At 38.1% G+C, this 27123-nt stretch overlaps 1 protein-coding gene across 3 annotated transcripts in view; it reads right to left on the bottom strand.

The window, feature by feature from the left end:
- The window catches only part of KIF2A (kinesin family member 2A), a 64940-nt gene that overhangs the window by 17980 nt on the left and 19837 nt on the right, over positions 1-27123 (bottom strand). For 2 of the 3 annotated variants that reach the window (XM_005151923.3, XM_005151924.3), the window contains exons 2-15: positions 24121-24215; positions 20906-21025; positions 20427-20481; positions 18338-18460; positions 17649-17749; positions 15248-15343; positions 14420-14474; positions 11703-11865; positions 10422-10512; positions 10226-10289; positions 9142-9233; positions 8753-8895; positions 7821-8025; positions 4409-4519 (exon numbers count right to left, since the gene is read on the bottom strand). In XM_005151923.3, the coding sequence (XP_005151980.1) occupies positions 4409-4519; positions 7821-8025; positions 8753-8895; positions 9142-9233; positions 10226-10289; positions 10422-10512; positions 11703-11865; positions 14420-14474; positions 15248-15343; positions 17649-17749; positions 18338-18460; positions 20427-20481; positions 20906-21025; positions 24121-24215 (1514 nt within the window). The remainder of the gene's footprint in view (positions 1-4408; positions 4520-7820; positions 8026-8752; positions 8896-9141; positions 9234-10225; positions 10290-10421; positions 10513-11702; positions 11866-14419; positions 14475-15247; positions 15344-17648; positions 17750-18337; positions 18461-20426; positions 20482-20905; positions 21026-24120; positions 24216-27123) is intronic. The other variant, XM_005151925.3, reaches the window with a different exon arrangement.

Genomic DNA, 27123 nt, shown 5'->3' with positions numbered 1-27123 from the left:
CATTCTAAACTCATTTAACATGAAAGATGCATGCAATTCTTCCACCAGTTCAATGTTCAGAGCACAATACACACAGCAACTGCTATAGCATCAGGGGACTGCTCCAGCATTTTGAAGTGTATACTGCAGGTGCTATCAGCCATGCCAGTATTGCACTCAGGTCACAAGAAACCATGCACAAGATCCAGGCTGTTGATTACAAACATCAAGTACATCACATGTCCTCATGGCCAAAGAAGCCCAAGAGAGGAGGACTCCAACTTCTCTGTTGCTTGCTTCCTCATATGTAATGCCAAATGCTGATGGAAAAGCTGCACTATTTATGAACAGGAATATCTTTAAAACCCGCAGTTACCTTTATTTCTATTTTGAGCATGTCTACATTGCTCATAAACCATCACAATAGAATCAATGGCTCTTTTGGGATGTGAAGTCTGCAGTCTCTCCCAGCCTCAGAGGTCTCATATGTCTGGCACACCAAGCTTTGGCTGCAACACTTCAAGGATGCAACACTGGTTAAAAAGTTAAACTATTACATGTAGCTACATTGAAAATTACTAATGATGATAGATTACCCTACTATGTAACTCTTCAAAACCAACTTCAGATAAACTACTTAAGGACAAGAACTTCAGTGACAAACAAAGTTCAAAACAACCTACTTATGCTGACTGTATGCCTCTGGATTTCTCTATAACGAAGCAAACAATAGTCAGAACTGTCCACATTTGTGAGCTATTTTGAAAGTATTTTTCTGAAATTTGAAAAAAAAAAAAAAATTTCCAAATCCTGGTTTACCCTTACATACAGAAGAAACTGTTCCACACATAGAGATGTAACTTTAAATTGCAACAGGATGCCCATAAACAATAGCAGGAAAAGTAAAATAAAAATGAGGTGCAGAAATCACCAATTAAATACTATTCAAATACCCCACTTACAGATTAGAATGTCAAAAATCAAGCAGAAGAGGCCAAGCAGGTATTTTATACCAGAACATTAAGAATTTTAAAAATTGGAATCACAAATTTTTACTACATCATTTAATATGCATTCCATATTGAAAAGCTCCACATATTTGCAAAACATCTTACTTTCTAAGCACATTGCTGCTACAATCCAGAATAGTGGATCAAACCTTTGTTGATCCCTTTACAATAAATGCCTCTTACTGACATGCAAAAGCAGAACCCTCAGAGGTCTTACATGACAACTAAGCAGTATTTTCCAATTGAATGGTATTCCTATGTTGCAAACTATTTATTTTGCCTGTAATGGGCTAAAACATTTTCCAGGGAAAATAATCATGACCTACATATTTCCTTGTGACAGTTATAATGGTTATCACTAAAAAGTTCTTCTATGCTTTATTTCACAAAAGACTCTAAGTTTCTCCTGTAGACCTTTCTAGAGAATACAGCAATGATCTATGCAGTCACCTGTACGAAAGTGAAAAGAAACTACTTATTAAACAATTTCTGAAGTAATTTTTAGAAGTTTGAAGCAGCACAGTTAATTACATGACTCTGCTGTAAAACAGCAGTCAGCACACCTGCCCGATAAGTACTCTTTTAATTTAATAAAATATTGCTCAACTTTAGCTATCATAAACCATAATGACTTGCCTTTTTCTTTTCCTTTATATTCATCAGTAAAATTTTGCTGCTGCACGGCAACAAAATCTACACATGAACATGCTTACAAACCAGGCACACCCTGCCAAGGAGCTAAGTGTAAATACCATATTGCAACACTGAATAAATTGTCCTGATAAAACAGGCAAAAGAAGATCCAGAATACAGATAAAGCTGCTGATCATTATCACCTATTCCCACCATTTGACCATTGGAGTGCAAATTTCTCCTTTTTCCAGGGAACAGGAGAGGACTGCAAATAATTCCAGGCTAAGTTACCTCCCATACCTCCCTCAATTCAACACATGCTGTTCAGAAAACTCTCAGATCTCCATACAGGAAGCTTTATTCTGTATCCATATACTTATCACAGAATCAAGTGCTGCAAATGTGAGAGCTCAGTTCAAACAAACAGAAGGATGCACTGCAGGTTTCTCTTCTTTCCCTGCTTCCTTTCAACTGTAATTCAGAGTAAGCACCACGGGAAGGGAAGGCCATATAAACTTTCTTCCCACACCAGTATATGTCCTAGTTTTGGCTGGGATGATTCCTTTTCTTCCTAGTAGCTACTGGAGTGCTGTGTTGTGGATTTAGTCTGAGAACAATGCTGAATACACACTGATGTTTTAGCTGTTGCTCAATAGCACTTATTCTCGATCGAGGACTTTTCAGTCTCTCATGCTCTGCCAGTGAGGGAATGGCATGGGAAGCCAAGAGGGAGCAGGGATACATGAGCCAAACTAGCCAACCACAACTACAGGCTGGGCAGAGAACAGACTGAGAGCAGCCCTGAAAAGGACTTTTGTGAGCTGGCTGACAAGAAGTTCAACATGAACCGGCAGTGTGTGCTTGCAGCCCAGAAAGCCAACTGTACACTGGGATGCACCAAAGGAAGTGTGACCAGCAGGACAAGGGAAGCAATTCTCCCCCTTTACTCCTCTCTCATGAGCCTCCACCTGCAGTAGTGTGGTCAGCTCTGGGGCCCACAACACAGGCAAGACATGGACCTCTGCCCAAAGATTCAGGATGTTCAAAAGGCTGGAGCACCTCTCCTGTGAGGACATGCTAAGAGAGCTGGGGCTGTTAAGCCTGGAGAAGGCTCCAAGGACACCTTAGAGAAGCTTCCAGTACCTAAAGGACCTACAAGAAATCTGGAGACTGGCTTTTTACAAGGGCATGTAGAGACAGGACAAGAGGCAATGGCTTTAAACTGGAAGAGAGGAGATTTGGATTAGGTATTAGGAAGAAATTCTTTACTACGACGGTGGTGGGACACTGGAACAGGCTGCTTAGAGTAGTTCTGGATGCCCCATAGCAGGAAGTGTTCAGGCAATGTTTTGGACAGGGCCTTGAGAAACCCTTTCTAGTGGCGGCTGTCCCTGCAAGTGGCAAGGGGGTTGGAAGTAGATGATCTTTAAGGTCTCTTCCAACCCAAGCTGCTCTATGATTCTACCAGCCAGAGGAAAGATTAGGCTGCCCTAACATCATGTTTTTTCTGTTGTGGTCTGTAGACTTCTCTGGCCTGTAGACTAATTAATTCCAAGGAATCTGAAAAGTAACCAACATAAATAAGCCTACCAATTAGCATCCACTGCAAAAAGTTTGCATTTCAATAAGGAGAAATGTTAAGGATGCACAAATAAAATGACTGCACACCAGTGTTTTTATCTGTCGGAAGAACTGTTTTTCATGCTGATGCAACTGCACATTTATACAATACATAACTATGTTTTCCACCTATCCCTATTTCTCCCCTCAACAGCCTAGAACATACTGTGATGTCTTTGTGTGGTGGTTTAAAACCAAACTGCACAGCTCATGCACTCACTCCCCACCCTCACTCCCCCAACTCCTGGAGAGTTAGGAAGGAGAATCCAAAGAATGTGGTCCCCACGGGTTGAGATAAGCACAGTTTAATAACTAAGGCATAACACAAATCACTACTGCTACTACTACTACAAACAATAATGATAAAGCAAATAACAAGTGAAGAGAATACAACACCTCACCAGCCACCGACCCATAACTCACCTCACCCTGCCTGACCAAGCACTGACCGATACCTCCTCCATCCCCCCAGCGCCTCCAGCCCTTCTGGGTCTCTCCCGGCTACATCCTGGGTATGACGTGCTATAGTATGGAATACCTCTTTGGCTAGCCTGGGTCAGGTGTCCTGTCTCTCCTTCCTCCCGGCTTCCCCTCCTCCCTGGCAGAGCATAAGCTCAGAAAAGGCCTTGGACAAACTGAACATTTGAGCAGTAACTCAAAACATGCTTGCTATCAGCAACCGTTCCCAGCCCGAAAGTCAAAGCACAGCACTGCACCAGCTACCAAGAAGGAGAAAAAATGACTGCTACTGCTCAAACCAGGACACTTTGATACCAGCTTTAAATTTGTCATTTAAAGATTGTAATTCACCACTGTACTTCCAGTCTATACCCCTTTTTCCAAAATTCTGAGTGAACAAACACTGCTCTCATAATTCAGACATTACTAAACCAAATCAACCAACCAAAGTTCTTGAGCTAGAAGTGTTTCTAGCTAGATGCCTAGCTAGAAAACTAGAAGCAGCAATAAGAAACACCAATAAAAAGTGAGAAGGAAGCAAGTTACCTGTCTCTGCTGAAAGTCTCATTACACATATGGTGTTAGTGGACAAATTTAAGTCCAAAACATTGCAGTAGCAAGCAACCAACAGAACAGTTTAAAACTGCCTGAATTCCCAGTGTCTTTCCTTTTTGTAACTGTTAGAACAAACAGTTAAATCAACTTACCATACAGGTACGGGAGTTTTCTCCGATGAATGAATCTCTTAGCACCTGAGTAAGTTTACTTGCTCTGAAGGGTGTATGAGGTTTATTTCGGCCTAAGGCTCTAATGCACTCCTGAAAGAAATAACATGTTTATGTATTTTAATTTAACATGTGTTGAATAAATACAATTACAGCTCAAAAGCATTATACACATGCCTTAGTTATGTTGCTGTCCCCTAAAATATCATTCAAATTTACCATTAAAACTTGGATTAATGAAGTGTTAAAAGTTTTCACATCTCATTAAGCTCAGTAGAGACATAGGGAATTAAAATGTACTTAAGAACCTACAAACTTTCTGAATCTCATGCAAAATATTTACATTTGCTGTATACAACAAGAACAAAACAAGGACAAAAAAAAACGCAAAAAAAACAGTGCTGATGTTAAATTTCTGATTATCAGCTGTAAAAGCCAGAATGATCTACAACCTCCACTAGCAGAAACAGTGTGGACAGGGACATATGTTAATGCTACTGTTTAAAAGCAGTGGCTTTGATTCTACCACTGACTTTCTTTACAGTTCAGAATCTTCTGAAAGCTTCCACAGGACACAAACCTAGTAGCTCTCTATTGATGTACTTGATGTTGGAAGACACTTAAAAACACAAATCATTCCCTGTTTTAAAATACTCTTCATATGAATAAACAGAGATAGGTCTCCTCTACCATTTAAAAAGGTATGGGGCTAAACTGGTATTTGCAATTAGTTGGCAAGTTCCAGTGAGAAATACTGTACAGATGTAAATATTACAAAATAACTACAGCAGTTGCAGCAGCAACAAAGCACAACAGCACAAACAAAGACCAAGCTAATCTAAACATTACTTCTGCCCACTCAGAGCGCTAACATCAGTAATAAGTTACATCTTGCACAAAGAAAGTTTAAATTTGAATTTCTGTGGTGTTGTCATCATCTCCATATTTTGCTCATTAATTCCAGTTTCTAACTTTGCCTTAATATTTTGTGTACAGGTATGTTCAGATGCATGGTTTCCTTGGTACGGTTTTGACATGTCTACGCACAAAACTTCTCTGCACAATAATACTTCAGAATCTTTTTAAACTAGAGCTTTGCTTTTAGCAGCACTAACAGATTAAATAGCTTTTGTGTTACACAAAAACTTGACAGTAGTTCAGCTAACCATTCAGCTACAGCCATAATCTTGTGGCTTTTTGAAATTTCCTAGGAACAGCTTCTTCCGAAAAACTAGAAACTGTAGGATGATAATCCAAGAAAGCACTGCAACTGTGAAACAGCATAAAACAGAACTAAAAATGGGATCAGAATAAAACTGCCATAATACAGAACAGAACAAAAACAAGTGGGTTTTAACTGAAGCGATTACTGAAAAACTCATCAGCTGAATTTTACAGAAGGGACACAGCTCAGATAAACATAAAGCCTGAAGCTTGTTGAATGTGAATTTCACATGCAAATGCTAAAAAAGACTTGGTACTTATAGGCAAGCAAGGCAGTGCATTCCTTGATTATTTTTTTATTGTGCATTAATACTATACATACATAAGGAAAAAGATTATTAGACTATCAGATACAAAGAAGGGCAAGAGATTTTCAACAAGTGATATTACAAATAAAAAACAGTAACACACATGTATGCTGAATTACTGATATGGCAACCAACAAGTTTAATCATGATATTTTAATCTACTATAATCATTATTAGTTTGTTTACTCGTAAAAAATTAGAACTGGATTATCTCCTTACTAGTAAAAGAATCATAGGAAGAAACGGCCAGCTTCTAAAACTGATGGGATTTTTACCTACTTCTGCTTTTCATTAGAGCTCAGAAAACCAGGGAACAAAATGACAACACTATTTCCATGTAGAGATATTACAGAAGCAACTTCTACAAAAAATGTGAACAGATTATCACTGGACTGATAGCCAAATGCAAATAGCAAGTCATGGATTAGCACCAAAGGCCACTTCTCAGAACATAGTTTAATTTGAACTTGACAATAACTTCAGGGGTCTTGAATATAAATGGAAAAAGCTGTGTAATATTTTTAGGGATAGAAAAAAGAAAAACCTGAAAACTAACATATCATTGAGAAACTCCTATTTTCTGGTAACACTGTTTAGACCTCCACTTGTTTTTAGTTCTCCTTCCCCATATAATTTAGATCACAACCAGTAGTAGAGCAGCAGCAGAACCTTTCATTGTAATTAAAAAGCCAAGTTGAACGAAAATGAACCAAGTATATTGTATGGGTATTGCCCTGAAGGTAGCAGCTAGTACAAAATCAATGAGTAAAATGGAAAAAAAAAATAAAAACCAACCCCCCTCCAGAACAAACCAGATTTATTTAATTACATTTGGAAACGTGTGATAACATCAAAGTCTTGCTTCGTTATTTACTTTGATGCTAAGTCAAAACAGGCCACAGTTTTGGAACTGCTGCTTCTATTTTTTCAACATACCATAACAATTTTGTAATGACAAAAGTTACAATTTTGTGGTGTTTTATGAGATCTGCTTAGAGTCAGACACCAGTCTTCTCCCAAGTTTATACTGGGGATAAAAAGTAAGCACAGTGATTTTGGGATTCAGTTCTTACTACAAAACCACAGTGCTGGTGCCGATAGTAGTAAAACTAAGCAAAGCTAACCAGCAACAGAGGTAAATTTTGTGATATTCAAGATTAGTCTGCCCATTTAAGAGTAAAATATTACTTTCCCTATTGGGACTAAACCTCTTCCAACCACTATCAAACACACACACAAGGCATATGAATGATTAAATAATAATTCTTAGCTGTCTTGATATGTCCTGGACTGATGTATGAAAATCTATAAAGTGACTGTATGAGACAATCTGCTGTAAAGAAGATTAGTCAAAAATGGATTCCAATTTTCAAGGATTATTTTGATCTGTTTGCTAGTTTTTTCTGGATGTGTGGGTCTGTTGCTTTAGGGAGCTAACTAACAGCAGTAAGTAAATATGTTGTAAAGGTTATTTTAACTTTTTATTAACAAAAAAAAGAATATTGAGATCCGTAAGTATTTCCAGTTAGTATTTCAGATCTTGAGTAGCAAAGTTCCTCCCATTTTAGGTATATATCACTAAAGCCTTCAGACTCCACTACAGAGGAATTCTTGTTAATTTCTTTTTTGTTTTCTTTTTTTAAACTACATGCAAGTCAATAGCACATTTCAGCAATATTTCTACTTGGAAATTACCAAGTGTTCCTTCAGGCATTTAGAGGAAAAATCAATACATTATTTTACCTGTCACATCAGCAGACAATGTAGAACAGCAAAGCCTGCAAAAACACTCACTTTCATAGTCACTCCTATTCTCTTGTAGGCTTTCACCTACTCAAAGGCAACAGAAATATTTCACTTACCTTGAGTGCTAAAAGGCTCTTGTTAATTTCTGCACCTTCCAATCGAGTCTGCCTATCTGCACTGGAAGTATCTGCTCCTCTTTCATTGCCAGCCAAATCAATCAGAGAAAATTTACCATGCAATTTGCCTTTCCTTCTGAGAATAATCTGAAACACCGCATGGCTTCGAGATGAGTGTGCATTTGCAGATGTCTGGCCAGATGTCCTTTAAACAAAAGGAGAGAAAGGAAGAACATACAATCAGGTGAAGGACCATACATGTTAAACACAATAACCTCAGAACATTATTTTTTTCACAGCAGAGTCCTGTATTTGCTTATATGTGTTTGCAGCATGTCTAACATTGTTGTGGACACTAGAAATACAACCCTAATAACTGGATGTACACAGCACAATTATACGCCTGTTTCATCTCTTCAACTACAAATGGAAGATTAGCTTTAACCACCATTTTAAAAGCACTAGTCAGATCTTCAAAGATCTCAGATTATCAGAGAGTTTACATGTAGGAAGCCATTAGCACTTTTATCTGATCAGGCAGCTGTCTTTGTATCAGGATGATACTAAAAACAATGAAGCTGGGTTCTTACAAAAAAAGATAAAAAAAATTTACACTTAGCCTCTGTCACTACATATCAAGGCCTTTAAGAGCTGAAGAATCTGGCAGTATTCCAGATTACAAATCACATGAATTTAAGTCAGTTGCTTACATAATGCATGCAATTCACATACTGTAGAAAAAACAGTTATTTCTCTCTAGGAGACAGAGAAACTCTAAACACTTATTTAAAAGGTAGGCAGATTCCTAAATTGTAGCCAACATCATCAAAACACCTATATTAAAAAGCCATCACTACAAAAAGACTCCAAAAATATTCTTATTCTGAATCTTTAATGTACAATGAAAAATTACTGTAAGTTATGGGAGATACCTGCAGCTGTTGCCTATATCAATAAGCTTAAGAACATCTTCAACACATTTCACTTCCCGTTCCTGTAATCCCACCACCTGGACTTGCTGTTTACCATCTTCTAAAACTCTTAATTTTGTCTTCCTGTTCAACAAGTCAAAAACCTTAGGAAGTAGAGGAAAACAGAACAGTTAAAGAGGAGCTTTAAAAGACAGTTCTGTTTCAAATCCTGTATCAAAATATGCAAAGTGTTCCATGGAAAACATGACTGTAAAGGAAGTATAAAGAATTATGTGAAATATAATTTTTATTCTAAATAGGGGGTAAAAAAACCCAACTTACATGACAAGTGCAAAATCTTATTTGTGAAAGAGAAATTCCCCTTTCTTAGCAAAAGATCAGGTACTCACCTTACCACTGTAGATCTCAAAAAACGTTGCGTACACTTGGAGTTCTAACTTCTTATTGTTTGGTTTCTTTAGCATGAGAAAGACGTCTCGAGCTGTCAATACATTTACAGAACAGAAAGAAATCTCATTATGTATTTTTGTTAAGTGAAGACTCATTAATGTGTAATAGTCTATTTTACAGTATCTGCCATATTTTGCAAGTATAACAGATATGGTAAGTCAAATCAAGCCCAAAACATTGCAGCTTAAACTGCCACATTAAATCAGAAGATGTAAAAGACTCTGAAGTTATAAAATTAACTACTCATATATTATTACACTTTTTAATGATCTATATATACACATTTACTTTTTTGTGTAAAAACTACATGTCTAGGAACTACTTATTATGTTACCAAAGCTCCACTGTAACACAAAATATCACCGAATGATAGAATAGTTTGGGTTGGAAAGGACCTTAAGTTCATCTAGTTCCAACCCCCCTCCCACGGGCAGGGACACCTCACACTAGACTATGTGACCCAAAGTGCTATCCAGCCTGGCCTTAAACACTGCCAGGGATGGAGCATTTACCACTTTTTTGCGCAACCTGTTCCAATGGCTCACCATCCTCACAGCAGAGAGCTTCTTCCTTGTATCTAACCTGAACTTCCTCTGTTTAGGTTTAAACACATTGCCCCCTTGTCCTATGGCTGCAGTCTCTGATGAAGAGTCCCTTCTCCAGCATCCTCACAGGCCCCCTTTAGATACTGGAAGGCTGCTATGAGGTCTCCACGCAGCCTTCTCTTCTTCAAGCTGAACAGCTGCAGTTCTCTCAGCCTATCTTCATATGGGAGGTGCTCCAGTCCCCTGATCATCCTCGTGGCCCTCCTCGGGACTTGTTCCAACAGCTTCATATCCTTCTTATGTTGAGGACACCAGAACTGCACACAGTGCTCCAAGTGGGGTCCCATGACAGCAGAGCAGAGGGGCATATGTAGGCATACATAGGGGGGCTTATGTAGACTTTTATATTTGTACCTCAGGGAGTAGAAAATTTAGATGTCAACTAAACTGCAAAGTCAACAAGCCAATAAGGTCTTACCTGCAAGCGCATATATGCCTTTAGAACAATCCTGGTTCTTTCCTGAAAAGTCACCACCCATAGTCTAAATAAAAGAAAAAATTAACAAATAAAATCACAGAACTGTAACTTACATATTTTTTACTTCTTAGAACTTAGGTAAGTGTACCATACATTAAAAGAAATGTCTTGCTTACAGGTAAAAGAATATACTTACATGGGTTTTTCCACTGCCTGTCTGCCCATATGCAAAACAAGTCGCCATTCCCCTTTCAAATATGGTCTCTACTAACGGTCGAGCTGTAAACCTTAAATGCAAAAATCAACAGTACTGAAGAAACTGAATTACTTTAAGGTGCCGTTGCTATAAATTTATAAATTACAAAGGCCAGAAGAGACAAAACTGGTCCTCTACTTTGAGGGGACAAAGGACATTTCTACATTAATTGCTGAACTAAAGAGACTACCAGCTCCAAGGCATAAAAATATCCCAAATAATCAGAGAAAAGCTACAAGATCTCACACATTTATTTTCCAACATTATCCTCCTTTAAACCCTAAGAAAAGAAAAAAATCCTCGTTTTAGTACCACAGCATAGCTCACTACATAGAGTTCAGAGCTTCCTAAAGAAGACAGAATTAAAAGACAAAGTAGAACAGTGAAGCAGCTAAATACTTAGGTTTTGCCAATACTAAAATTCTGCGCTATAATTTTGGGGCTGTTTTTTTTCTTCCCACATTTTTTTTAAAGCTTTGTGTGCATTATTCTGTGCCAGCTGAAGAAATGAAACCTTAGAAAAAAAGGAGAAAATGGAGATCCAAATACCTTGGGGCTGAAAATTGATGTATGTCTTTGTTGTTGTAGTTCTTTTAAATTAGAAAGATTCAGTATTTTCAGCAAGGTAACTTAGCTCCATGCACCCGTATGTTACATGAGCCAGATTGCTTCCAATAGCCAAGGTAGCTCAGGCATCTCAGTAATACAATATAACCTCTCTCACTTTCTTTGCACTCTTTCTGTACCCTCTCCTGATTTGTTTCCATCTCTTAATTATCTTATATTCAACCTACAAGCTCTTTGAGGTTGGAGCTCTCCTTTTCTTCCAAGTTTCCTGAAGACTAAAAGCCATGACTCAGGTTCCTCAGGTGTTGCACACACACTAATTAGTAAGATAAGCCTAAGGCAAATGGGGAACTCAAGAAATTGTTCATGAGGAGGCAGGCAATACATACTAGAGCCTAGAGACCAGGAAGCAGACCAGGCAGGCTTGGAGAACAAATGAGAGCTGGACAGAGGTTAATGGAGGTGGAGATGACATAGCAGGTTAATAACTCAAGATATAGAGTTAAAAGTAAACAGGTAAAAGAACAGAGGTAGCAACATACATATATGATAACATAGAGAACAGGGGTAAATGACCAAGGGCTAAGCCCACAGTTACTGACATGGAAGACATTTAAGAAAAGAAGATTCACAAAAAAAAGTATATACACATACCTGTAAACCATTTCATTAGGAGATGTTTCATCAAAGGTATAATCAAAACGAAAAGTTTGGTTTTCTAGGTACCGTGTTAAATCCACCTTTTGTTTTGGTTCATGTACCATCACAACATCTTTACTAGGAATTGTTATAACATCAAGGTCTTTCATTAAAGTTTCTATAAAATAAGTGAAATATTTAACTAGCAACACATTTTTTCCATTTCTTCAATGTGTACACACTCACAACATCTCAGAAAACACAGCTCCTCCCAATAGCAACACTGAAATGGATTCAGGGCTTCCAATACCTAGAGAGTCATCTGCTAAGTAAGAGATTTCATTTTGGAAGGCTAGTCATCCTATCCTACCAATTGCTAGAAATTAGACAGGTTGTACAAAGCTGGTAAGAAAATAATCATTAATTTTATCATTATCATTGCAGCTTATGTATTCTGTAACAACACTTCCCAAGGATTTCACTTGCTTTCTCTCAGAGCTTTTATATTGTTTTACAGATTACTGACATATCCTGAAGTGTTTATAGCTTCTCTACTGGACAAACTGGACACTTATTTTCCTTAAATCCTTAACATTACAGTCACATGTTCATAGCCTTCCAGAAGAATTTTGCTTTCATTTTACACCACCATTTTCATTTGTGTATTCCTTCTGTAACCTAAACTATACACCTTTAACACAGAATTTCTCCAAAGCAAAATGCTTTCTAAAGATTATCATATAAGCAGAAAAAGCTGAAAATACTAAAAAAAAATCCTTCCTATCACTGGGAATGAAAAAAAGCCATCTAGATGTGATTTCAACAGTGAGGTCCCAGGTTATAATTACTACACAGCACTACAATTTACTGGTAATTGTTGTATGAGATACAAGTCAGCAAAACAGAGAACCCAGTGATCCATGATATGAACAAAAATAAAGATCCTTTGTGTGTACATTCAGGATCACTCATGTGTCCTACTTCCATTTCTATGTAAAATTTCTTAAAGCATGCAGTTCAGGAATTTGATGTGGCTGTATGCAATCAGATAGAAATTTTTTCATTGGTTAACAAGCTGATCAAACAGTACAATGGTTACCATTGCATAATATTATACACCAACAGAAATATGCATTCAATCACTATATAATAATTGTTTCAACTGCTCTGCAATTAAATAAGATGCAATTATCCTGCAGTAATCACAAAGAAGAAATAAGGAACAGGGATAAGAAAGAGATGTGAGACGGCAAATTTTTTGCAGCAAAAGCTTTTTAGTTTAAGCAGTCAAAAGCTGGGTTTTTTAAGTAATTGTTTGGAGTAAGACATTTACATACTCCCAGCTATTTGTTACAGTCCTTGCTGATGAAATACTGTCTCTGATGCAATACTGTCTCTGAAACCCACCATGCATTTCTCAATTATATGTCACTGAAATAAAATCTCAATGTCAAAAGAAATTAAGTTTAATTTCATTTAAAAAATAAATATCGAAACACTTTTTATTTAAATTAAATAACTTAAATGCTAATGTGAACACCTACCTGCTACAAAGTCAATCCACAGAACAATTGGTACAGAGGACTCTAAAGATCCTGGTGATAATTTTGTGTTTCAAAAACAAACTGATTTTTTTTTCCTCTTCTAGGAGTTAAATGCTAACATACTTGATTCTTCGGTTTTAACATGTGTCATAAGAAATACTGTTTCCTAGGAAGTGTGTGTTTTCAGAAAATTGTATCATGTGGGTACTAGATTATGTCTATAGATTAATTTACGACAGGTTATTTTTGAAAATGCAAAATAACCTTAATACCAACCTCATTTTTTCATAGACACTCATCTTCCTACGAACAATTCTAGCTATTTTTTAAACAGCCTAAACCACTAATAGCAAAGATATGCAAATTTCACAAAATCAAATCCTACTTTGGATCCAAATTCACACTCCATGACAACTTGCTCTCATTTACTGTAATCTCATTTTGTCCACCTTCAGCAGAAGGTGATGTTTCCCCTAAACACACAAGATTTCTAAGTCATATTGTATTCAAGAAACCTCCAATGATGAAACAGAATTCAACAGAAATACAGTTCTCATGTTTGCTCTGAATATGCTCCAGATAATCTTCCACATGTAGGTCTGACAGCACAAAAGTAAGAAAAGCATGCCATGTTGTCTCAGAGAGTGATGTTCTTTGAGACGTTTAGCTAAACAAAATATAGAATCATTGAACCATAGAATGGCTTATGTTAGAAGGGACGTTTAAGATCATATAGCTCCGAACCCCTGGCTTTGGTACGAACACCTTCCATTAGACCAGTGAAGGGAAGGAAAAACGTATTTCAAAGTGAAAGTCAACTTACTTATGCACTGGATTCAAACAGAAGCATCTGCATTCTTAATTTCCCACTGAAAGTAAAGAACTTCATGGAAGACTGGAATTTAACTGCAGTGGAAACCTCAATTTTTTTATTTATTTTTTTTATAGAGGCTCCAGTTTGATGAACAGACAGTAAGAAGCTGTAATACTAATCTCATATTTAATAAGTGACTACTCGTGTAACACTTTCACCTTTGATCAGTATTCCTAGATCTCTAACGTGAATAATATTACTATCAGAAGCAGCTTTTCAGAGGGGAAAAAAAGACCCACAACAAAACAACAAAAAAAAGCCCACCCCAAAACACCATCAAAATCTTTAATGGTTTAATGGTTTAATGGTCATACCTTTCTTATTGAGTGGTCGTTTCCGTACACAAACGCATATCCTGTGCTCATCAATCTGCAAAAGAGATAATCTTTCAGTGAACTATACCCCAATTCCAGTTATACAATAGCATACTTATTTTACTTCTATTCTTGAATTAATGAAACAGTAATTTAAACAAAGAAATATTCAAAACAGTGAGTAATCTGAACATGGAAAAATCCTTTTTGCCTGCATAACAGCAAAGATCCCAAAAGGGAGAACCATGCATTAACAAAATCCCTGCAGACAGTGATCTAGTCATGTAGCATCCCAGGTGCATCTTGGAATATTGCAAGCAAATCCAGATCTAACAGGGTAGATATGCTATTGACAGAAACTATCACCATCTCTGATTTCCACAGAGATCTGATAATCTTCATTTAAGAATCCCGATCTTCTGACTTCTCTGCTAACTAAATGGCCCCATCCCCTTCAAAGATCGAATATTAAACTTTATACTCAACAAGGTTTTTGAGAGAAGCTTAACGGTTCTTTGTGTATATTCCCTAGCATCCCAGGAAAATTTACAATACAGAGACTGAGTGACTACTTAGAACATATTGGTATTATTTTATAGTAAAAGGATATTTGAATAACATAGCATGATAATAATTCAGACTTTCAACACCTACTCATTTCTATATCACCAAATTACTGAAAAAAAATAAACCCAGGTGCTGATGAATACTAAAACATATTAAACTGCTTGCTTTACATGTTTATAGACATAAGTACACATTGAAAAAATGGACAACACAGCAAAAATAGAGACGAATAAGAAACTTCAATGTTATTGGGGTACTTACAGGATCTGCATTTGTCAGTGGTCTGTAATCCAAACTTGCCCTGAAATCTCTTATCATACACATAATTTCATAATTTGGGTTAGTAGCATCAACATCCTAGGGAAGTAAACAACATAATTTCTAATATACTTTTTTTACTGAAATTGACAAACTTCTTTATCTTCTATATTTATGAGAAACACACACATAAATAGAAATCTTATTTTTTCTCCAAAATGACAGAAACTTCCCAATATGCAAGTTTAATGCCTTTTTCCATTCTAATGCAGCTGATTTACTGATAACAAAATAATTACATGTCTTCTATTTATAATGTTTTTGGTTGGCATATAATAGAAAATACTTTTTACTGGAGGACTCCTTAACAGACTACTCAAGAAAGAGAAATGACTTCTGCCTTCGACAGATTCTTCACACTAAAATGCCTCTGAATGACAGCACAGCATCTGATAGCATACACGATCAATGTTTCTTAATCAGGGGTAAGGCAATGGACAGATGGATACACTCCATTACGCAGGTACAATACATACTGCAAAAGACAGTGACAATACCCAGCTGCCCCAAACACAGCTCTGTTGGATCCAACTTGGTTTAAGGAGCTTTATCCTACTACTGGTCCTGAACTCCTACAGTTACTTGGATGCATTGCAAAAGCTTCCAGCACTCTTAGACCCTTGCCAACTCAGCTACAAGCAGGCTCAGAAGGCTTCCCATCCTTAAAGCTGGAGCCACCAGTACCAGAGCAAATGGATATATAAGAGGCCTTGCATGGAGCCTCTCCAAGCCTTGCTAAGCCTAAGCCTACTGTGAGCTGAGTTGGTTCTCTGAAGAACTGATCAAACATCCTTCCTGTCACTTCTCCTTGAAACTTAGTGTTTACACCATTTCAGGACAAGCTAATGATGCCATACGTAGCCAGCTCTGGTGCAACTATCTTCTTAAGTTTTGCATGGCTCCCCCAAAATTATAGAAAGATTTCAAATAACAGGAAACTCCTTCTGGGTCACAGTTGGTTGGGGAAACAGTATAGGCACTCTCAGAGAGAACTGCACTGGTGTTAACAAGCCAAAAGTGAGCCAGCTCATGTTCCTGCACCTGTGAGACAGCTGATCCTCATCTCAGCTAAGACTATGTCCTGGAAATCAGAAGTTGACTGTACTTTAATGTTATTCAGCCTGACAACAGTGAACTAAAAACTGCTGACAGTAAGTCCACAAAAAATGTACCCACTGAAACATTTCCTTCTAACATTCAGAAAGGAGTATTGCTTATTAGGGAAAAGGCATTCACCTAAAATTCTTCAAGCTCTGCTTAAAGGTCTTGTCCACTAGAACACAATACCAGGCTAATTATTGCTGCATTTCACACCAGTATACACAAAGGAATACAAAGTATAGATACATACAGGTTATCAAGACAAACAGAGCTTCCTTATACAGAAATTTAAGACTCAGATTCAAAGGGAGGTTTCACAGGAGTGATAAAATTTTAGCTGTAATGCTAGGCTAAAGTATTTTAATGCTTGGGGATTTTTAATGTTTGTTTCTTAGGCATAAAGACCTAATTAAGTGTTGCATTTGTATAAATGGATGGCAATTACAGAACATGAATCCAACATAGGTGATTTTAGGTCAACTTAGAAACATCATTAAACCCTGATGTAAATTGTCTGAATTATTTACTTGGTGGTGGTACTTCTCATGTCAGTAACAGATTCCTAGTAACTCTTTAGAGACTAACACATACACACAGGACTGCCATCAAGATTACATACCAGTTTTGCTAAAGCTTTTACCCCACTGTGACAGAAAGTCATTTAATATTAAGAGATTTTTTTCACAGGATTATCAACTTCATTTTCTTTCACACAAGTTTTTAACAACTTGCTGCCAACCTACTTGCATGATGAGTATCTAAATTATAAATGCACAGACTGGCTTTAAAGGGGAAAAAAAAGTCCTAAAAGTTAATGATCAAACTTAAGCCTTAAATGGATCTCCTACAAAGCATCAAAGATCATAAATAATAATTTATCATCATGTTGCAGCCCCTCATGTACAACACAGATATCTAAAAGCTAAAGGTCCAATTATTTTCAATATTACATTTTCCCCAAGAAATAGCTACCTATTACCAGTACTTGTTTTTTAAAGAACACGCAGCAAGAATGGCAATTGTAAGCAATTATTTCTGTAGGAAGAAAAATAGGGGGAAACTGGCTAAAGTAATAGTTATGAGAGCATTGCAACCAAGCATCAAAATATTTATCAAGCTTGTATACAGGATGAAAACACTTAATTACAATATTATTAGAGTTCATACATAAACAGTGAAAAAAGCACTACAATTTTGCAAACTTATCTGTCATACATTTTCCATCCAAGCTAAATATACTAACCTGAGCTCTTTTTTCTCTAAGTTCCTGTTGCTGTAATCTTCTTTTTTCACGTTTCTCTTGCAATTTTTCAACCTCTTTTACACAATTAGATTTTCTACGTGCTTAAAGGAAACAATATAATTTTAAAATTTCTTCAATGTTAAATGAACTTAGTATTTACACTGTAACATTTCAATTAAGATTAATTTATCATTGGAATGCACTTATATCAGCTATCTTTTCAAGCAAATCATACAATATATAATAATTATGGCAATCATTATCATACATAATTATGGCAATTTAATTTACAAAATTCATAACATTAATTAGAAAATAGTAATGGGAAAGGTACGGAAAGTACACAACTAGAAATGTAAGGACAATGACTATCAAAAAAATAATTGGACAGCTACATGTGATTTCATGGTTTGAATTAAAAGAAAGCCCAAGCAAACAAAAAAAAAAGAAACAAACAACACTGCCATGGTTAAAACAAGATAAAGGAAAACCAAATTCCAAATACTAGTACATCTATGACAAAAGTATGTATTTGTTTAGCCACAGCTCTCTGAAAAAGCTCCTCGGGGAACCCAGAGACAACTGCGCTTGTAGACCACTTTTAGTCTTTCATGGACAACAACGTAATCCACGAGAATGTACACAATAATGCCCAAAATGAATGAATCCGTGATACACTGTTTACATACAAGGGGGTCCAAATTCCTTTTTTGCAGCTTGAACTGGAGATATATCTGAAACACTACCATTCTGTTGAGAGGAGAAAGTCTGTTCGGGAAGCTGAGAAGGTCGTGCACGTGCAGAACCAGACACTGCAACAAAAAAGCATAAAGCTTACTTGGACAAGGAAGAGTAACATTTCTACCCAATTCTGAAAAGCTTTGTTATGGCAAGATAAAACAAGACCCATTTCCAAATATTTAGAACGTCTATTAATAAAGATATTTGGTATGCAGGCTTTTTTATCCTAGCGTTATACACCAACACAAGATAATTATTAAGCAACAATGCTGCATGTGCACATTTTTAAATACTCCACTGCAGGATTAGTACGATTTACTATGTGCATAGATTGAAGCATGTACTTGGGAGACATTCAGTCCTGAAGTTTAAAGTGTTGGAATTTTATTTATATTGTGATTATATGAAAAAAGTTAGTAAGAAAAGAAGCCCCACTGTTCCACATTCTCTAGAGCTCCAAATGATCCCACCCCATTTACCCTATGATCTCTGGAGAAGCAAACTGATACAAATGAAAGGCAGCAAGTACAGCTCAACCTGCGAGTGGAAGAAAGAAAAAAAAAAAAGGCTTTTTGACACTGTACTGGAAGGGATAGAGATACAATCAGTATGTCTAAACTTAGGCATTGATTCTATATGTGCCAAGGATGTAAGTTTCTGAAGATAGAGTGTTGTCTGTTCCCAGTGAATGCAGTGGGAGTGGTAAGCATGCCAGACACTTTGGTGGAGCTATGGGCTTTAAACTGTTTTCCAAAGATTTGCTTCAAGCAGCTCCGCTTCAGCTGGCCCATTTCCTGCACATGCTCCTAACAGAGCCTGCTAGAAGAGTACAGAAGGTATCTATGATTAGTAGCCAGAGATGGCACTCTGTACAAATGCCAGCCCATGGAGACAACTGTGGAAACAGATATTACATGGGATAGACAAGACAAATGCCCAGACCATTCCAAATACAACAGGAGATCTAGCTTATAGCACAAACTGACTACATGAAATAAGAGAGTGTGTTGAGAAAAATTTTAATCACAAGGACAACAAAAGACAAATACCTAGGCTGAACAGTAAGATGCACAGGATCTATTAAAAGGACCTGTTAAAAAGTTACAGCACTATTCCATACTAAACAGACCATTTGCTACAAACACATATGGATGTGAGCAAGATGGCTCAAATTTAAATCACATTAGTTTGAAAAAAGTTATCTCCTCCTTAAGAGATTTCCAATTTTCTTAACAGCCCCAGAGGCAAACAAAGAAGGACAAAAGTGGTCCTAATCATCCACCAAAAGAGTCTGAACACTTGCAAAGGTATGCAAGCCAATTTGGTTTTCAAGTTTAAACAGATGGACTAGAATCTAGTCTGAATTAATGACAGTAGATTAATGTTTGGAAGAAGAATCATCACCATTATCAGTACAAGTTAGCTACATTTAACACAAAGAAAATTAAAATAATAAGCAGTAACTATTCTCTCATGTTGTAGATTCATTACATCTGTATTAATCCAGTATATTCTTTTCACATATCCTCCTGTTGTATTTCAGCATTTTTTGGAGATTTTTCACAATCAACTTAGAGTGAAAAATAACTCCTAGAGCTTAAGTACTCTTTGAATGAATGTATACACATGCACACATACAGACTGTTACAAAACTAAGTTAAAAAATTGAAAGTGTAAGAAATTTAAATGTATTACTTAAAATATATTGAAATGCTCAATTATAGTGAAGGAAAACTGAGGATGCTTTAACTTGGAAAAAGCCACACAGGCTTTGATGTAGCATAATTAACTTAAAAATTTTGCACCTTCAATTCATTCAGCTTAACTTGCCCTAATGCTACATTGTTTGCACATAAATACTAGTCATACAGTACGAATTTCTAAGCATACATAGGAATTGTAGGAACGATGCACCATGTCTTTTATTCGTCACATGCATACATGCTGAATGACAAATACAGAACTATTAAGTAGTGCTAGATGAACAGGTTAAAATATTCCCACATTTTTTACTTCCTTGAAGGAGGTAACATTTACCTCTGTTATCTCTGACAGGGTTGTCATTCTTAATAGGCACCACAGTTCGACGAGTCTATAAAGAAAGAAATATGTTACTCAATCACCATCTCACTGAAAATGTAAATTGCAGCCCGACCTCTACTTCTTTCCAGTGAATGAAAATAACACAACATCAGCAACAGAAAGAGGTGATTGCTGCCAAATCCCTCCATGAAAACCTATGGTGAAAACTACTTGAACTATATACTCCATTTCAAAACAACCTCCCTAAACCTTTTTTTTCCTTGAGATAAATTTAGTTACATAAATATTAGTTCCCCAGGTCCTCTCCACCAAACCTATTATTAAAAAAACTTTATATACCCCTATTCATCACAGGAAAAGAAATTATCAAATAGCTTCTCAAACACAAAAGTTGAAGTGAAAAATTCAAACATAACAACATGTATAAGAGTACTACAAATTTAACATGAACGTGCTGCATTGATATTACCAACCTTCAGGATTTTGTTCACTTTGGCAGATGGAGCAGGTGGTGGTAGTGACTCTGGACCAGGTTCAATATCTTCATCAGGTGCAAGATCTGGATTAAGTGAACATATACTCTCCAAATCAATCTGGATAAAAGAATATAAAACACATTAATGAGTCTTAAAACAGTATTCACCCTCTTCATTTCCCCTGCTACATTTGAGAATAAACATTAAATATATTTAGCAATTTTTACCCCACAATTTGTTAATTATACAACCTGAATTATCTTGTTTTATGATCATTAAAAACAATGTTACCTTTGGTCTTTGCATTAGTTGAAAATACACCCTTCAGGAAAGGTATCAACTAAAAATGACCAAGATATATTTACGATATTGCAAACTGATTAAACTAAAACAAAAGTAGACAGTATAACTGTGGTAATTTGACAGTTACTGCAAAATACAAAAGGTATTTGGTAACATAAAGATATCTCAATTCTTTGAAATTTCCCTAGCAGTTAAAAATAAGCAGACAAATTACAACCACCCAAGAAATAAAAGCACAGTTGAAACCATGTTAAATTTAACATGTTTTGGGTTTTGGTTTGTGGGTTTTTTTGTTTTTAGTTTTGCATGGTGTGATGTTTTGGGGGGAAAGGGGGACGGTGTGTTTTTTCCTTTCAGTTTCTCATTCATTTGTTTCTCATTTTCCTTTCACTTTCTCATCCAAAATACTGTACAATGTATGGGGGGAGGGGCAAGATTTTAAAAATAGCTGGCTTCAGATCTACTGAAACGTGGTTTTCTAAAAATCTGAAGTAGCTTTAGTCTCTGTAGACTATCACTTCCCCTGATTAGACATTTCAAACACCTCACTACTGTAGATTCTCTGTGTCCAGAGGGCCAAGGTCTGCTGATGAGATCATCAGAACAGTCTCACTTTTTCTTTTTTCCCTCCTTCCTGTGTTTTCACAAAACTGGTGAAAAGCAATTATTTCTGAGATGCTTCACCAAATCTCAGCTGAAATTGGCTAACATGGTCCAAAATTTAAAGGAAGAAGGAATACAAAGATCTTATACACAAAGACACAGTTTCTCAAGGAAAGCAAGGCTGGAAAATTATTGCCAGAACAACATACTGAATCCTAAGGGTTGGAAGGGACCTCGAAAGATCATCTAGTCCAACCCCCCTGCAAGAGCAGGGTAACCTAGAGTACATCACACAGGAACTTGTCCAGGTGGGCCTTGAATATCTCCAACATAGGAGACTCCACAACCTCCCTGGGCAACCTGTTCCAGTGCTCTGTCACTCTTACAGTAAAGAAGTTCTTCCTGATGTTAACGTGGAACCTCCTATGCTCCAGTTTACACTCATTGCCCCTTGTCCTATCACTGGATATCACTGAAAAAAGCCTAGCTCCATCATCCTGACACCCACCCTGTACATATTTGTAAACACTGATGAGGTCACCCCTCAGTCTCCTCCAAGCTAAAGAGACCCAGCTCCCTCAGCCTCTCCTCATAAGGGAGCTGTTCCACTCCCTTCATCATCTCTGTGGCTCTGCGCTGGACTCTTTCAAGCAATTCCCTGTCCTTCTTGAACTGGGGGGCCCAGAACTGGATGCAATATTCACCCTTCTTGGCCACCAGGGCACATTGCTGGCTCATGGTCATCCTCCTATCCACCAGGACCCCCAGCTCCCTTTCCCCTTCACTCCTTTCCAGCAGGTCAACCCCCAACCTGTACAGGTACATGGGGTTGTTCTTCCCCAGATGCAAGACTCTACACTTGCCCTTGTTGAATTTCATCAAGTTTCTCCCTGCCCAACTCTCCAGCCTGTCCAGGTCTCGCTGAATGGCAACACAGCCTTCTGGTGTGTCAGCCACTCCTCCCAGTTCAGTGTCATCAGTGAACTTGCTGAGGGTACACTCAGTTCCCTCATCCAGGTCGTTGATGAAAATATTAAACAGCACTGGTGCCAGCACCGACCCCTGAGGGACTCCACTAGTCACAGACCTCCAGCTACATTCTGTGCCATTGACCACAACTCTCTGCCTTCTTCCTTTCAACCAGTTCTTGATCCACCTCACTACCTGATCGTCAAGCCCACACTTTCTTAGCTTATCTGTGAGGATGCTGTGGGAGACAGTATCAAATGTCTTACTGAAATCAAGAAAAAACACATCCACCGCTCTACCATCGTCCCTCCACCTAGTGACTTCCTTACAGAAGGCTGTAAGGTTGGTCAAACATTACTTCCCCTTCATAAAACTATGCTGGCTGTTCTTAATAACCCCCTCATCTTTAATATGTCTAGAGATGGCATCAAGAATAAGTTGTTCCATCACCTTTCCAGGGACGGAGGTAAGGCTGACTGGTCTATAATTACCCGGCTCCTCCTTCTTGCTCTTCTTATAGACTGGTGTGACATTTGCCATCTTCCAATCCTCAGGCACCTCTCCCGTTTCCCAGAACTTACCAAAGATGATGGAGAGTGGCCTAGCAATGACCTCCGCCAGCTCCCTCAGCAACTGTGGGTGCATTACATCCGGACCCATCGATTTATAGATGTCCAGATTGCATAGCTGATCCCTAACCCAATCCTCATCTACCGAAGCAAACTCCTCCTTTGTCCTGACTCCTTCTGGGGCTATAGGAACCTGGGGCCCCGGAGGAGAGTCTGCAGGAGTAAAGACAGAGGCAAAGAAGGCATTCAGCACCTCTGCCTTCCTTATATCTTCTGTCTCCAGGGCATCCACCTTGTTCAGCAGTGGGCCTATATTGACTCTTGTGTTAGTTTTATACACTATTTATTTGAAGAAGCCCTTTCTATTGTCCTTAATATATTGTAAACAAACTAGCAGTTAAGTTCCTCAATAATACTAAACAAAAAAATCATTCTAATCTAGCTTTTACACAGGTTTCCTGCCCAAGCTCAAGTCACTTCTCTCAAAAATTTGATTTTTCTACTTGTAAGAAGAGGATAATGACATCAGCCTTTGTTAATCAGATGAAAATAATTACTTCAGCGCTATGACATAGCTCAGGAAGTCAAATTCCACACAAAAGAAACCAGCATTTGCCCAGCAGCTTCCATGCAGAAAAGTCTGTAAACAAAGAATCAAATAAATTAAGACTTATACCTTCTGTTTGTTTCCACTGCAGATTCCAAAGTAATGTTCATGTAGACTACATATTTTAAAAAAGAGAAAAGTTCCAAAATAATTAAGTTTACCTCTTTGCCTTTCGTATCTCCATTTTCAATCCATTCAACAGTTACACTTTCATTTTCTTCATTTAGGGATGTTACCATAGCTTGGTGGATTCGGCCTGGGAAGCAAAAACAAATTATCATTTACTAACTGGTGGGAAAGCTTTCCACATATTATTTTCATTCCTGCACTAAGACATGCAGAGAGAGGCAGAAAGAAGAGGGTTAAAAAGACTTAGGCAATAAATCACAAAATGATTCCTGGCCTTATACTGTGGTGTGGCTCAGACCAGATCTACGAGTGGAGAAACTAACAGTCAGCATACTAGTGAAGAACAAAATTAATAGAAAACTAAATACCACATGAAAGCCACACCACTTAGACTCTCTTTTCATCAGAAACGAAAAATCCAATACCATGAGTCTCCCACAGGCCCTAAGTCTCCCAAGGTATGTTCCACATCAGCTTGTCTGTCCCCCTTCTAGGCTGATACAACACTGTATGTCCCAATATATGTCCCAATACAGGAGTGAAGCTTACTGAAATTGTACTCATATCCATTTCTTATGGGCATCCAAACAGTTGGTAACTTAGCTATAATTAAACTGCCAGCAACTACAATACAAATCCTCATTTTAAAACCAGCCGCTTACAGAGACTGCTGAGCCAGAGTTAAGGTGCCACTGCTTTGGCTCAGAATCATAGAACAGTTAGGGTTGGAAAGGACCTTAACATCATTTAGTTCCAACCCCCCTGCCATGGGCAGAGACACCTCACATTAAACCATGTCACCCCAGGCTCTGTTCAACCCCATCCTGAACACTGCCAGGGATGGAGCATTCACAGCTTCCCTGGGCAACCCATTTCAGTGCCTCACCACCCTCACAGTAAAGAATTTCTTCCTTACATCCAATCTAAACCAGCCCTGTTTAAGTTTTAACCCATTACCTCTTGTCCTAGCACTACAGTCCCTAATGAAGAGTCCCTCCCCAGCATTCCTATTCATCTCCAGTGAAAGACACAGCAAGCTCCCATAAAGTACAATAAAACCAACAGGAGTAAGGATTCTTCTTAAATACTGAGTGTACAGCAATTTTATGTCTACTTGCTAAGCACAGTGGCAAGGACTAACTTTAAGAGCAGAACAGCCACACACTGACACAAAAGGATCAGGACCCAGGTGTCACATTGATTTCACATCTTTGCTTTGCTCTAAGACTACTAAGAATTGGGGTTTCTAAAGAAAACGAGCCAAATGCAACTCTTACCATCCTCCTTTTATAAACCATAGCACAGACAAGCAATTCCTCACTCCATACACCTCAAGCCACACCCCACATGCCCAAGACCTTTTACAGCTCCCATTCTGGAGCAGTCCATGCATGTTCTGCTGCTGCTGCCTGGCACCCACTACCAGGCAACAACAGCACGGTCCCTACCCATCTGCTCCGGCCTGCATCTTCTCTGCCTTGCACCTTCTATTCTCCTTCCCTAAAGCTCCCAGACCTCCAGATCCACTCTGATGATTGTTTCAAATTTTTGATTTAGCCATTTCAGTCATAATTTGACAGTTTTTTACAGTTAATGTTTTTATACAGTCTAAGCCTCTTAGGACCTGTGGATGGACAGAAGAAAAGCTCTGCCCAATACCCTGAATTATGGTTTAAACCCAACCAGTTCTGTCTCTGTTCCTTCTCAGCTTCTTGTGCCTCTCCTCACTGGCAGAGTACGAGACTGAAAACTCCTTGACTTAGAGTAGGCACTACTGAGAAGGAAACATTGATATGTTATCAGCATTGTTTTCAAACTAAATCCAAAACACAACACTGCAGCAGCTACTAGGAAGAAAATTAACTCTATGCCAGCCAAAAACAGGTCACCCACCTAACAGCACAAGTAACAAATGTACACTGTTAATACTTATTTTATTGCAAAGGCTGCCTAAACATTCACACCTACTTAAAAATTAAGCAAGAGTGACTATGGGGAAGCATCATGGAAGGTAACAGCAAATCTGTGTACTCTAACACGATGGGCAGAGGAAGAGACTGATATTCATGCAAAGCATAGCACCAAGGGGGTTCACAGAGCAGCCAGCCCCCATGAGTAGCACTGCTTTCACATCTGCAGTGTGCACCTTACCAACAACATATGTTACACATGTATTTACAGCCTCTGTACTTGTCCTTGCCCAACGTGTAACATTCACTCCACCACTAAAGAAGGTTAAGTAGGTTTTTTACCTAGAAAAAACCTCTCCCTTTGCTTCATTTGGCTCCCTTCCCCCAACATCACTCATTTTTATTTCCATGACCCACGCTTTGTCTTACCAAGCCCTTCCATTTGTGCTTCCCGAGCACCATTCTCCCGGTGCCCCAGCTATGTGTGCTGCAGAGACCATCTGTCCTGCATTCCCCACAGAGGCGCTGCCAGATGTGCAGACAGGGACCACCACCATGCACAGGCACCCCTCCCTTTCCCCTCACTCAAAGGAGGTTGTACAGGCATGTATCCTGCCCTCAGGACTCTGCTTGAATTCTGTGGATGGCTGGGCTGAAGCAGTCTCACTAAGCATGATGCTCTCTCACCTTATTTTCTTGGATGAGCATTTCTGTGCAAGTTTTCTTTGTGTAAGGTCCTCAGCACCTTTCCATCAATCCTTCAGCATTTAATAACCTCTTTTGTACAAGAGCACCCTGTTGTAGAGCTGTTTCAATTAGCTATCTAGTTCACCAGCAAAGCATCAACAGAAGCTATCTTCCTCTAGCAATGCCACCCTGCCACTAGGAGAGTCCTTCATAAGGAGGACAGAAGTGTGTTATTAGCATTATTCCAAGACTAAAGGCAAAACATAGCACCGCACCAGCTGCTAGGAAGAAAACTAACTCTATCCCAGCCATACAGGGACACAAAAAATGTGGGAACTGGAAGACACTTGGTATAATCTGCAACTGTTTTAAGGCTTTATCCAGCCATCAATCCAGAATCAAGAGCAATATGATATATTGAAAATACAAGTTTAGCCA

Source organism: Melopsittacus undulatus, chromosome Z (assembly GCF_012275295.1).
Source record: "Melopsittacus undulatus isolate bMelUnd1 chromosome Z, bMelUnd1.mat.Z, whole genome shotgun sequence".
In the NCBI taxonomy this organism is placed as follows: domain Eukaryota; kingdom Metazoa; phylum Chordata; class Aves; order Psittaciformes; family Psittaculidae; genus Melopsittacus; species Melopsittacus undulatus.
This window is presented reverse-complemented; position numbering and strand designations above follow the sequence as displayed.